The 14725-nt window shown below is 35.9% G+C and overlaps 1 protein-coding gene across 1 annotated transcript; it reads right to left on the bottom strand.

The window, feature by feature from the left end:
- Positions 1–3170: 3170 nt before the first annotated feature.
- LOC108371908 (insulin gene enhancer protein isl-2a-like) lies at positions 3171–14720 on the bottom strand (the record flags this gene model as incomplete). The annotated part of the gene is made up of 2 exons (XM_017627529.1): positions 3171–4313; positions 14638–14720. Coding segments are annotated over 2 exons (414 nt in total), but the record flags the coding sequence as incomplete, so codon positions are not given.
- Between the last annotated feature and the right edge of the window lie 5 nt (positions 14721–14725).

Here is a 14725-nt window from a genome sequence, read left to right as displayed (position 1 = left end):
GCTGCGAAGAATTTTTTAAATTTTTTTAAATTTTTTTTTTTTTGTTTAGAAATTGTGCAGAAATTTCTTTACGAGTTCGTGAGACCCCACCACATATGATTTTCTTTGAATATTCGTAAAGAACTCGTTACAGAAATCGAAACAAACATCCGGACTCTTTTCAAGCTTTCGTTAAGCTTTCGGTAGCTTCGGCTTGCAGAGATGTAAATGTTTTTACTGAAGTTTTGAAAATGAGTTGTGGCGATATTTTATATTAATTTTCGTGTTTGTTTTTTTCTTTCTCTGTATTTATGAGTATGTATGTGTTGCTTTCGAAAATATAATTATCTTCTTTTGCATTTCCGTTGAATATTTTTTATAATTTTTCTTTTACTTCATCATCATACATACTCATACTGGATTACAATTCCTTTTATTGCTGTGTTTTTTTCTGCTATTGTATTTCTCTGTTCGTTTTTATTGTTTTATTTTATTTTATTTTATTTTACAATTCATTGCTTGGTATAAATACTATGAATTAATCAATTAATTATATTTGAAAAATACAACAAAGAATTTTAATATCATGCATGTAGGTATGTATGTATGTATGTATGTAGTAGTTTTGCTTTGTTTAGGTTTTCCTGCTTTCCATTAAATGTTAAAAATTTTAAATTATTTCAAAATATACACACACTTATAGCATATACGTACTATTGAAAATAGTTTTGCTATTAATCGCACAATTTATAATTCAATTTGTATAAACAATACCTCCATAGTTATATGTATTATGCAAGGAATCGCATTTAACTGTTTTACATTTTGTTCTCAGAATACGCTCATACATAAAATTTATTTAGCCTCACACTAAACTATTTAAACTTAAAAAATAATCAACAATTCAATTTTTTCACATATTTTTCGTACAATGCGAAAAGGAAACTCTGACAGAGTTCGATAGAATTATCTGCAGTACTTATTTTTTTTTTTCTTTTTTTTCAATAAATCAAAACCTGTGATCCAAGCTTATTTTATGCTTTATGTACAGTTGAATATTTGTGAAAACCTATTTTACCCTTAATAATAAAAAACAGCTCACTTAGCATTTAAGCAAAATAATTTACATTACAAATAGTTTTTAAAATTATTTTTAATATACACATTTTTTTAATTAAATATACATACATATTACTACAGAAAATGAATCGATAAAATTCGGTGGGGATGACTAAAACACCATTTTATAATATTTGCTCTTTTCATGATTTATGTTGGTTGATTTTCTTTTACTTCTGGAAACCCATTTTTCGTTCCAAAGAAATTGAAAGAAATCAAAAAATAATAGTCGAACTCGTATGCTGCCTGAAAGAAGTAACTAATTTATTCACTTATATATTTTTTTGGTCAATTGAAATTTAACTCATATGGAGGTTGTCTGCAGCATTGTTGCGCATCTTTTTATGAGAAACAAGCTATGCAGAAACCTAGCAACAGTTTTGTTCCGCACGAACCGTCGCGAGCGTTCCTCAAGCAAGAAAGCGGGTTAATAAAGTAAAAATTGGAAGAATTACTTACATACATACATGAAGTAAATTTCTTCGTCTTTCTGCTCTGCATGAGACAGCTCATCAACAAAACCGCTGGAATCAGTTGCCTTCTCGATTTCTGGCAAGAAACATGTTTTTTTTGTGAATCTCACGGTGTGTGCATTTTTGTCTATTTGCGATATTCTTTTTTTTTCAATATCTGGCCCATGGGGAACAAACGGCATAATCAATTTTTTGGAAAATTTTTGCTAAAGAAAAAATATTAAGTAATGTAAAATAAGCAGATGTGCATAGCAAGCAAGTCTTTTTGTGTTTGCTACTTTAGACCGGTGTTTTTACATATTAAAATATATGTATGAGTACATGTGTTTTTTCATAAACATTATTTCAATGTTAGGCCGAAAGAAAAAATTCAAATGAATCAAAAAATATAGTAAAAAGTTTAAAAATAAATACCAATTTAAAATAAATAAAAAATCTCAAAATAAGGAAACAAAAAAATACATACATACATATCACAAAAAGATATAATAATAGAAAATGAAAGAACTAAATAAATAAGCAGTTGACTTAAGTAAAAAATAAAAGAATAAACCATGATTCGAAAAATTTTCAAATTTCTAGAAAAATTAAAAAATTAAGAAGAAAATTAAAAAGCTAAAAATAAAAAGTTGGATAAAGTAAAAAATAAAAGGAATAAACGACGAAAATTCAATAAAATTACAAAAAAGTTTAAAACTACGGCAAAACATTAAAATAATAAAAGAAAATGAAAGCAATAAAAAAATAAAAGGTTAAATAAAATAAAAGATAAAAATTTTTAATTTTTAAAAATTCAATCAAATTAAAAAAATGTGTGCACATACATATGTAAAAAAATATGTAAAAAAATATCTAAAAAAATATCTAAAAAAATACAAGAAATAACTATAGAAAATGACATTTTTACTCCAAAACATTGTAAAAAAACATAAGAACAATTTAGAATATGTACTGAAAAAGTGACATGTATTAACAAATTAAAACAAAGAATAAAAACAACCAAATTTTAAATAAACAAATAATGAAAATCTATTTAAGAAAATAAAAAATGTTATTCCAAAAAAATTATTTAATTTAAATTAACAAAAAAAAATTTAAAAAGTAGTTATATTAAAAAAACAAATGCTTCTCATTTAATAAATTATTTTGTAATTTAAAAATTTAATTTTTTTTAAAAACCGGACTTAGAAAAAATAAAGCTACAAACAAATCTAAAACGGTGCTATAAATTCTAAGATTTCATTTCGACGAGCGCAATTTGAAAATAAGAAAATTTAAAACAAAAAAAGTCTTACAAAGGGAGCAACAAGAGAATCTAAACAAAAATTAAATTTACATTAAAGCAAAATTCGAATACACATAAACTTTTAAAAATTTAAATTTTGCATTCCAAAAAACAGTTGGAAAAAGAATCTAGACCCATATAAGCACCGAAATCTTCAAAATTTCAAACAAAGTTTACATTTTCTATTCACCATGTTTTTCCTTAATTCTTTCACAATTGGCCTAAAACAAATCAAACATATTGGAACATAACTCAAAAATATTGCAAAAAATATCTTAATATTGGTTACAAAATGTTTTGGCACGCACTTTCCATTTTTTTTAACTTGTATAGCATTTCTTGTTGAGGTTGTGTTGCTATCCACAATCGACCAATTAATTTTCGCATATCCCTTGCACTTACTTATTTACACAAACAAATCTCCGCGATTTTCATTATGCAGCACACGAATCATTTTCATAAAATTAAAATAAGTTTGACAATAAATTAAGAATATTTATAAACACTAAATTATATTAAAAGCTACAATTAAATATTGTCCTGCTAGCAACTTAAACTAAATTCATTTCTAAGCTGACTTTCAGTTCGCAAGTCACAATGAAAGTAAGTAATTAATAACTGAGTGTAATTATAAAAACGCTAAATCAACTAATTATACACAACGGTATACGTACGTACACACACACTCACACACTCAAACTAACTAACATAGTCATCATACATAAAGTATGTACATACATACATCCTACAATTATCCTTTTAGGTATGTCCTTTCACTACTTTCCACACTTGCTGCTTCATTTGGCAAACGTCTACCAACAACACCAACACCACCACCACCACCACCATTACCATTCAGTCAATTTATGTCATAGTATTTTCTTTGGTAGCTTTTACAGCCGCCGTCCACGCCTACACCGCCAACGCCAGCACCAACACCTCCAGGACTTGCACCACTGCCGACACCGATACCGACGCCGCCGCTTACGCCATTATTAAAATAGCACCCACTGACGCTGGCCCCTGCATTGACGCCGACGCCGACGCCGCCGACACCGACATTGTTGCCGCCACTGCCACTGCCACTGCCACTGCCACCGCCGGCTAACATGGACAAGGCTTTATTTTAGCTGGACGCGCCCAGTGAGTTCTTCATATGCGCTGCAGCTGCCGCTTGAACGCCAAACGGCGAACCACCACCACCGCTTTGTGGGCCATTGTTGTTATTGTGATCGCCCGGTGTACGCGGTCCATTTTGCACAACACTACCCGGTACGCCAGGACTGCCACCACCCATTAAGCCGCCAGCGCCCGTCGGTGAGCCTTGACCAATGGCGCTGGCATGTCGCTTCAACATCGGATGATTGGCCATAGAGGCGAAAACGAGACGTTCCTCATAGTCATATTCGCAGAGAATTTTGTTCTCACACAGGTAGAAACGATCGCCAACGCAGAATCTGGAAAGAGAAAAAGGGAAAAAAGAAAACTTTACTAACCGACTTTCTGTTTTTTGTGTTCTTAAATAACAGCAAAGGAAGCATTTTTCCACTTGCTTGAGTAGCAATGGAGGACATCCGAGACTAAAGCAATGCAGTAAGTTCATGGTATGCCAGAGTGGCTTAGAACCAAGAATGGTAGTATATAACTACACATGTGAAGCACAAGTACCGTTGCATGTGCACTTTTAATTTCTTCCTTTCAGCGAAAGACAACGCTCATCATTCTATGTTGAAAATCGTCTTCCTTTCATTTATCTGACAGTTGTCAACTCAACACAAAAATGCAATTGGAAACAATGTCACTACGCATTGAGAGGCGGGAAGGAAAATGTCACACAAGTTTAACTGCTATCTCAAAAAAATATGTTCATACGTAAATACAAATGTCTGTTGCCACACAGAGATCATTCAAATGGAATTGAAGCAAGCATTTCAATTTTCACGCTTCGGTGGGTACTAAAGAGCTGGGCATTTTTCTTAAATATATGTATTTATTTTCATTCAAATATTTTATGATGAGCACAAAAGTAATTATGAAACAAAATATTTCTTTAACAAATGATAAAGAGGGAAAATTAATTTATACGCAGCGTAAGAATATGCCGGTCAATGGGGAGCGTTCGCTGTGCAAGCTAGAGAGCTGAGAGGGGCTGGAATATGTTCCTCGGAATGTTGTCTATCTATCTATCTATCTAACTGCTTTTTTAAATTTTCTTAAAATTTTCCAAAATTGAGTTATGGCAGCCTAGATCATTCAAGTAACCCTATGCGCGCTGTTAGAAATGTTTTTTTTTTGTTTTTGCTAATTTAGATGTTGCCCGGACCAGGAATCGAACTCAAGTCGTATGGAGTGGTATTACGCACCTCTAACCTATCGGCTAGAGCGACCGAGAGTGTCGCCTTACACTGCTTGTTAATCAGATTCGCCTCTTGCGGCTATTTTTTGGTCCAAAATTCGAAAACGTCATCGATGAAAATTGCACAAATTTGGACAAATTTAACGTTATAAAGCCGAATATTTATTATTTAAATTTTCAGGGACTTCAATGAGTGACTACTAGGGTGTTCGCATATTCGCTTTTTTCCAAAACCGGTTTCGAGTTCTTCGAAAAATTGCAGTTTAAAAAAAACGACTCCCGATTTTGAAATTAAGAAAAAACCGATCAAACTGGTTTTATTTTACATGGTTCCCACACAGTGAAAATGCTTATGTGCCACGCGGGAGGCCTGTGGTTCAATTTCTGGTCCCGGCAACATCAAAAAAAAAAAATATTTTTCAAATAGCGGTCGCCCCTCGGCAGACAATGGCAACCCTCCGAGTGTACTTCTCCATAAAAAAGCTTCTTTCGAGGTAGATCAAATGTGTAGATCTCTCCATTTGTGTCAGAACAACAATTTTTTCCATATAAAGTATTTTCGAAAAAAATGTTTGTATAGAAGAGACTGCGTGAAAAAAATTGCCAAAAATCAACAACAATTCCTAGCTACTTAAAAATTGTACTTTATTATAATAAAATTGATTGGTTTTTGTTGTAGAATGAACCATATTTTTATAAAAAATTTGCAGAAAAATTTTTAGAATATAAATTGTGAAAAATTTGCTGTGCCAATACTTTGTTCCGGCAGTGTATATATACATATAGATGGGGCTGTTTGGACGCACTACCTACACCATATATATGCATATATACATGCTTATTCATGTATGTATATATTTTTAACAGTTATCATCAGCGACATCAGTTAAATCAGCGACGTTTACAAAGGACTTACAAATATGTGCAACCAGTATTGAAAAAAAAACTTAAAAAAAATTAACAAGGTATTCCGCCCCATGATTTATGCAACATAGTCTCCTCCTACGTCCAACTCATATTTTCGACAATGCCATTGCAAAGTAAATCGATTGACAGTTTATTTGCAAGCGCCACAAACGAAATCAACCGATGCCACACCTACAACATGTGCCTGAGTAGTTGGTATTTTGGCAGGAACAAATATTTGTGTTTATCTTACAAAGCAAAAAATCGTGAAAATTCGCAAACAGTAGCAATAAAAAAGTAAAAGCAACTAGCGAAGCACCTGCGACTCGATAAAAATTGGGAGAGGTAAGCGAGAGAAAAAAACGGAATATTGTAAGGGATATGTGTAAGCCAACATATCACTTCTCATACTTTCCAGCTGTCACAGCGTAATCGCCGGCAGCGTCTGATGAATGTCGCTTGTCGCCCGCCTACCAATTGCCACTTTTTTCTTACCAGTATAGGCATGGGGATAGCGGCTTTGGTACCAATCTGTGATTTTCAACTTTACACAAAAAAAAGTCCTAAAAAATAGTGCACTCAAAAAAATACGAAAAAAAATTGTCATAAATTCCATTCCAAATGAGTGCAGCAAAAAATTGTGCTGCTCGTAACTATAGAGGCGGAATGCCACAAAAATGCAAACAACCAACTTTGGAGGCACACGGAAGCCATGTATAGTATTGTGGGAGGTATACAAATGGAAAACGGTAAACGTTTTGCGTCAGAAGCTGCGGGCATTTCCGGCCCTACTTGAGTGCGTAGTACAGAGCCATCCTGCAGCCACACAGCCAGGAGGAGCAGCATACAAGCACCAACAAACAGCAGTCAGACGGCAACAGTCGCACCAAAAAACCGCCATATCAAAATCATTTAATGGAAAATAGAAGAAGAGGAAGGGGAAAAAAATAGCCAGCAACAGCGACAATTCGGACATTCATATCAACACATCAAGCGCCAATATCGATGACGACAGGAAATTATGCAAACTTTATGCCAAAAGCAAAACGGGGGGAAAAAAACAAACAAACAAAAATCATTTACCAAAAATAAAATACAAAAAAATTAACAGTAAAAACAATGGTCCACCGCACGCGTCCACTTTCTTTTTGCCACAAACAAAGCTTTTTTCCACAACTTTTCTGTTTTCTTTTTGTGCGTCCGTTTTTTTTTTTTTTTTTTTGTTGTTTTATCATTTCACTTGTAGTGCTGCAACTGAAGGCCCGCATGTTACATTAACACGAACGTCACATTTCCGCTTGAACAAAAGCCACAGAAATTTGTTCTCCAAAAAATAAAAAAAAACAAAAAGAATTAAAGCGACAATCGCCCGGAGGCTGTCAACGCCACTGTGAAGTGGTTCTGTCTCACACGTGAGCGCTTTTAACTCACTGAGATGTGGGTGAATTCGGGTTTGGAGAGGTAGCAGTGTAAATTGCATGGCTCAATAATTTTTTGGCAATTGAATTAATTTTTAAAAAATTTATTAGCTGCTGCTTGCTGTATGTGCAGCGCATGAATTGAAAATGAAAATGAATATCGCGAATTGTATGCAAAGAGCAGGACGGGACATAAAGCAAAATCTCTGCTTCAGAACTCAATTCCATAGTTCAAAAGTCATCAGTAGCCATTTGGAAGTAAAAAAATTCAAAAAAATGTTCAAACTTGATTTTAGTTAAAATAAGATGAGTCCCCTTCTGAGGCGTACAGAGAACTACTACCAAAAAGAACTATATACTTAGGACAGCCAGATTTTCCAGATCAGCTACGCTGCTTCAGAGATTCACACATAAGCCATTGCCACGTACCGGAAGGACCCGAATTTTATTCTGTTTCGGCAATGTAGCCCTCCTTAGGTCTTCGAAATACACCAATCGTTGATCGCTTCTCTCCACAGTCTCCACCCAATGAGCCTCCACTGCTCCAAGGGGCTCAACATGCGATATTCTTCTCTAACTCCCGTGCGAGGGCTATCCAGCAGCTCTTGATACGTTCCGTCGTTGCTTCGTGCAATTCGAGCCTTGGCTTGTGCAACGTTAGAACATGCTCTCGGCTGCGTATCACCTGTAACTGCCATCCCTAAATTGGCGCGTCAAGCGCCAAACAACTGTCAAAAATCCTCATGCCCATACAATTTGTATGAAGCATCCCACAATAACGCGGCGCTAAAGCCGAGCAAATGGAATTTTCATTTTTGACAGGGCGTTACGTGTTGAAGTTGGATGCGGAAGACGGAAAAAAAGAGAAAGGACAAAAAAGTGAAAGAGGAAACGAGAATAAAAACGAGAGGATCTGAGAAAACGTCAAAAATTACGACGCGTTGATTTGGGGATAGCGCGCGCTGACACTCGTCGACAATGGATAACGCAACGCTTAGCGCTCCAATTTAGGGACGGCAGTAAGTGAACAAGTGGCTGTAGTCTCAATCGTCGCCTGCGATTCTTCCAACGAGCACCACAAGGTAACAACCCCAATAGTAACAATAAGGACCAGATAGACAACACAATTTATACCTCATCCCCCGAATCGCGTCTAGCCTCCCAAGGCAGACTAAAATACTTTTAACTTAACTGCAATGTGCCCTAGAGTGAGACACACAGAGGACTTTAGAAGGAGCATAACCACATTCGCCAGTTTGGAGATCCGACAACCGGTAAACCAAAACAAGCGAAAGCATTGACAAACAAATTTTAAGACCTGTCACTTCACCTCCAATGTGAGTAAACTTCGGTCAGCCTTAAGGTTCCTGTCCAGCCCAGCGAAGCGCGAAGAAAGAGTGGAAACTGATTCAGTGATCGCGCCTCGTCGGAGCCAAAGCAATTCATAAACAACCAAAAACTATGCCCTTATTTATATCTCCAGTGCCGAAGTTCGAGTGGTCATCGGGAAAGCAAAAGCCTCAAAAGATATTGGCACCACGGAATATGCAAGTATACTGAAAGACATAGAGGCCCCCTCTCCCCTCAGAACCTGAAAAGGTGGACAGCGAATTATCAGAGTAAAAGAGGGCAACATCAAGCTCAGCAAGCAGTTTCTAGTAGGGTGCTACAGACGTGAGCAACCGAACAGGCACTTGCTTGAGGCGGTGCCTTCACCTAGGCATGTCAGGTGGAATTTCTACGAACTAAAAGATGAGGTCTTAGTATATATATTGAAAACAACTACTGGAGCCGGCACTGTGTAGATCAATAAACGACAAAGAGACTGTCACCAACTTCACTAACTCACGTCCTTTGAATGCAGTCATCGCAGTACAATCGCATTCTATCTCAGAAGATGAGCTTCAATTGCCAAGAGAGACCCGCGTTACTCTGGCTGATTTGCGATCTGGATATTGTTGTGGGGTAAACTCCTATTTGTCCAGACTAGACCCCGACGTACCCAATGTACCACCTATTCACAAGTCCACTTAACCCAACTCAACCAACACCCCCCTCCCTCTGGTCTCACCCAGTCGAAATAGCACGTTTTCAGGGCCAACAGTTGAGCTTGTTGCCAACGAGTCCGATTCTAAGCAGGGATAAGTAGCCGCTGCAAAAACAACAACAACTGCAGCAACGGAATATGCATGCAGATGCTGAAAAAATCTGTCGGTGACGACTTTCGTCATTTCTGATATTTTTGGAAATCCGGAAGAGTGGTCCCACAACGCAAACCGAGGAAATCTGCTGGCACTAAATAACCTGACAACCAGACAGGCGTGAAGATCCCTGGTAGAAAAAATAAATAAATAAAAAATACAAGACTTTAAAAAGTCTGAACTGAGAGGAAAGCTAGTTCAAGGTTTTCAATTTTGGTACTTCCAAAACAGAGCCTAAAATTAATAAATGTGAACTACAAATATCGAAATTGTAAATTCGTTGCTATTTTTTTTTTTTTTTGATTCTGTTCACCCTCTNGTACTCTTATGTAGATAATTATTTTGGCGACGACCGGGCTACGCGACGGCTGTGGTTGTGGCCAGATTAGATCTATTTCTATTTTTCTGGCGACAGATAAGGTTCTTCCTCTTCTTTTATGTCAAACTCATACAAATTCATGATGTCGCTGCCGCGTTCAAAGAAATCATGTCGCCATCGACAAAGCGTTTAGATAATGAAGATAACAAATTAGAAGCTGTGGTCTGTAGCTCGTCGTTTTCAATGTGTTCAGAACTTCTTGGTGCAAAGCACACAATTTCTACAAAAATTGTTTTCATAACCGACTCCTGGCCTCAAAGAAAAAAATGCCTGAAATAAATACGAGTACAAGCCATGTGAGTAATTTGAACGTAATGCATATTTATTTATTTTTTATTTTCTACACGAAAAATATGTATTGAAAAATCGCAATGATATTGATACACGCGGCACACCAACCCAAGCAGTCCTAGCCAATTGGCAATTTAAATATTTTATATAGTGGAAAAATTGGAATATGCATTTAAAAAAAACGCGCCTCAGCGTTTCACAACAATGTGGCCAAACAATTGAGGCGATTGGCTTGTGTATGGAAATCAAAAGTGAGGCCGGCCAATACACCGAAGCCCGCATACCGGCACAGTGGGTTGGTTCAACTTCTCCCCCGGCGCATATTTTTGTTGTACATTCAATGAAGAAAAGCATATTAATAATGCATGCAATAGAGGCATATTGTTTTTATTTTGTGAGTGAAAAATCAGCGAAAAACAACAATGCTCAACAAATTGGACAACAAAAGGGTTGTGCGCCTATAAGCAATGAAGATAAAAAAAAAACAAGTAAAAGTATAGGGGCGCACTGAAAAATATATGTATGTACCAACAAAACGGAAGCGGAAATGGATATGGATATGCGGCGCACGCCCTACAACGTTCATGAATTGGGAATAAGTAAAAATCAAATTTAACATTGCGGCAATGCAGAAATTTTTGGTTTCTACAAAGAACACATTCCATTTATTCACGAATTTTTCGACGTATGTATAAGTGTGTGGTGAGTGAGGGTAAACAAGTGCGTCTGCTGGCACTTACAAGGCGGCACATTGCAATTCTCTTGAGTGACATTTCAAGAATTGGCCAAATGCTATAAATTCGGCGATTTTCCATTAGTACACCTCTGTGGGCGCACAAAGAGTCAAAACGGGAGCGATTGAATACATAGAACTAAAATTAAAGAACAAATGGAAATTCACAGCAGTCAACAGTAAGCGAAAATTCCCAATTTATGCGCACTCGGCCGACGCAGGGATAACCCTTTTGGATTGTTGTATAATAAATATGCAATAGTACAACAACAGAGTAGCCATTAACGCACAACTACTCCATACATATGTACGAGTATAGCAAACAAGCAAGCAAAAGTCAACGAAACCAAGCCCTTCTCCCACCGCCTGCCTAGCCATCCCGGCTGCTTACTGTACTCGTACTTGGTGTAACTGCACTTGCTGCTGATTTGTATTCGCTTATTGTATGCCTTGTTGTATTTTCTCCGTTTATTTGCCACAGTTTTGCCTCTCTTTGTATTATATATCCTTTACGTTGCTTGCCTCTTTTTACGAATTATTATTGCCTTATTTACTTTTGTTGTATTGTTGATGGTGGCGGTGTCGATTGCGTTTTTGTTATAATAAAATTTAAACTACCGATTTGGGTATTATTTGATGCGAGATTAAAAAGAGATTTACTTGGCACTTAAAGGCAAGAAAGAAATAACTACAACAAATAAAAAGGCAAACAAGGCGGCCGTTGGGGAGTGAGGCATGTATGGGTTGAAGGATTGGAAGTTAAAAGATGCGAATGTGTATATACATATGTAAGGTGTCAAAAGGGTTGTTTTCTTTACACTTGCGCAAAGAAATTTATGTTTTAGTATCGATAATTGACCATAGAAATAAAATTTTAATAAAGCTAACTGCTTAACACGCCATAAAAATGGAGATAAGTGTGCAATTTTAATGCAAAATAGGATAATTTGGAAAAGCAGTGGAATGAAGTAAAAGCTAAAGGAAAACAGCTATATTCTTTAGATAATTAAATACATATTTCTGTACATACATTTTTAGTAATAATAATCAAAATAGAAGTGTCAGTTAGAGCTAATGCGTCTTGGTTTCCTGACCACTTCAGTCGATACGCTTGAAGATCCCGTTACACCCTACAGGTCTAAATAGGGATACGGAGTTTAGCAAACAAGCTCGCAGTTGATTCTGTAAACTCTGTAAAATTTTGTTGGCCTTTCCAGATCGACCAAAAACGGTTTTTCTTTTTGTGCTAATTTATCAAAAACCGGATATCTGTTATTTGAGTGTAGAAAAATAACTACTTTTTGATGAATGTAAGGAAAAAAATTAAGCATTGTGAACTTCTATTAGAACAACCAACCACAGCGACCTTTTTTTCTTGACCTCTAAAAATGAACTTCAGATATATTAATCTCAATTTTTTTTTTCTTTTTTGACCTCAGAGCAGTGTGTAATGAACTTTTAAACCAACTGAAAAATAATTTCAAATTTTTTTTTAAAAAGTTGTTTTTAGGTAAAAAAAAGGGCAAAAAGTCAAAAATTTTACTTTTACAGTTCATTTTGAGGGTCTGATTGAAAAGAAAATCACCTTGACCTTAGAACCCACCTTAAAATTTTAGAATTTGTTTCCCCTTCTTTTGGCGTAAAAATTAACTTTTTTAAAAAATTTTTAAATATATTTTTCAGTTCTTTCTACTGACCATGAAAATTAATTACTTGACGCAGGTATAGCATAAACCTTTGTATTGAAAAATTCATTGCGTACTATTTTTAGGTAAAAAAAAAATAAAAAATAGATTTAAAAACTTCTATTTTTGAAGATTATTTTCAAGGTCAAGATAACTTTTTAACGAACGAGACCATTTTTCCTGCTTTCTGCATCTCAAAAGCTTCAAAATACCGTTACATTTATTTCGTATTTGTTATCATTTTCGAGATTATATATTTTGTCACACAAAAAACAAAAAAAAAAATATTAACGCATGTCTCACGACTAGAATTTAAGTGTGTTCTGTCCAATCCACAAGAAACGGGACCCCGTGCGCCTACTGAATCGAAATTAGCCATGTTATTAAGACATAAAAGGTCTAATGGAAAGTGTTGTGTGAAAAGCTGGAGCCAATTGTCAGCAAAGACCAGGAAAAAAGTGGTTCATCATATACAATATATATGCCGATTTCAAACCCACCTTTGACAGCATGAAAAGAAATTTCCTTTATGGCGCGAAACTAATACGGCTGTCTAAAATGATGGTAAGCAACACCAGCAGCTCCGTCAGAATTGGAAAGGACCTCTCCGAGCCGTTTGCTGCTGAGATGTTTAAGAAAATAGTAAAAGCCACAGAAATAAATCACTTGGTAACATTTTTTTACAGTTATTGGCTTATGTCGCTGAAGTCGACAGCATCGGGCTTAACTAATGCTCCGTTTGTTTTACCTTTTTCCAAGTCGGATATAGAAACAAAGCGAATGGTCGGTCTGGTAGTAAGCGAAATCAAGGTGAGCATATCCTGTCGTCAAGCAAACAGTCAGTGCATTCCCCCTTAACACTAACGTTAGTGTCGAGGCCATCCTTGGTGTATTCGAGATAACGATTTTGCGGAAGATTTGCGAGCTCGTATACCGCACACGATGGCACGATAGGCTAAATTAGCTTTAGAAAGATATAGACGTAGTGTATCGCATTAAAATATGGCGGCTCTACTTGCTTAGTGATGGCGTACGAATGGACACAAGCGCTACAGCCCCGAAAGTATTTCAACGCGAACCCCGGTAGGAAAGGAAGACCTTTTCCTTTGCGATGAGAAAACGAGGTGGAAAACGACTTGGCATCACTTGGTCACTTGCAATTGGCCTCAGTTAGCACAGAACAGAAACGACGACGCGCTATATTTGGAATTTACTAAAAGTTGCTTCGACGTTTACAGCGCCAAACAAAAAGAAGTTCTCAATATGTTTGCAGAATTAAAAAATGCAGGGACCGAAAATAACAGTCGTTTTTTTATCAGTTTAACTTAGCCAAATATTTTTTAAGGCCGAAATAAAAGTCTTTTCCAAATTAAACAATTTTGGTACGAAATGAAAGAGGACTAAATAGCTTTAAAACTGAAATGTTAAAAAGCGACACCTATTGAAAAATATTTCAATGGAAAATGTTATTTAATTACCATAGAACACATCTTGGGTCAGGTATATGAATTTCCTTTGTATTAAATGACAAAAAGAAGATATAAATAGAGGTGGTAACCTTCGTTCGTTATTTCTGCTTAAAAGCTATTTCAGTCCTCTTTCATTTGATACCAAATTTGTTTATTGGTGTTGTTTAAGCGGTTTGTTTATTATCCGGAATGGACTTTAATTTCGGACCTAAAAAATATTTAGCAAAGTGTATCTGTTAAAAAAATAACTGTTACTTTCGGTCCGTGGAAAAATGTGAACGTGGTGGTGCGTCTTTCTTCAAGTAATAAAATAACCAAAGACAAAAGAAAATTCCCCACTCACCTATGATTACATTGCTGGCAAGCGAAACATTCCAAGTGGTAGACATTTGTGCGCGCTCGCATGACCATCTCAAAGGCCGGAATGACTT

The sequence above is a fragment of the Rhagoletis zephyria genome, unplaced genomic scaffold (genome assembly GCF_001687245.7).
Source record: "Rhagoletis zephyria isolate East Lansing unplaced genomic scaffold, Rhagoletis_zephyria_1.1 Rzeph_scaffold_05301, whole genome shotgun sequence".
NCBI classification, from domain to species: Eukaryota; Metazoa; Arthropoda; class Insecta; order Diptera; family Tephritidae; genus Rhagoletis; species Rhagoletis zephyria.
This window is presented reverse-complemented; position numbering and strand designations above follow the sequence as displayed.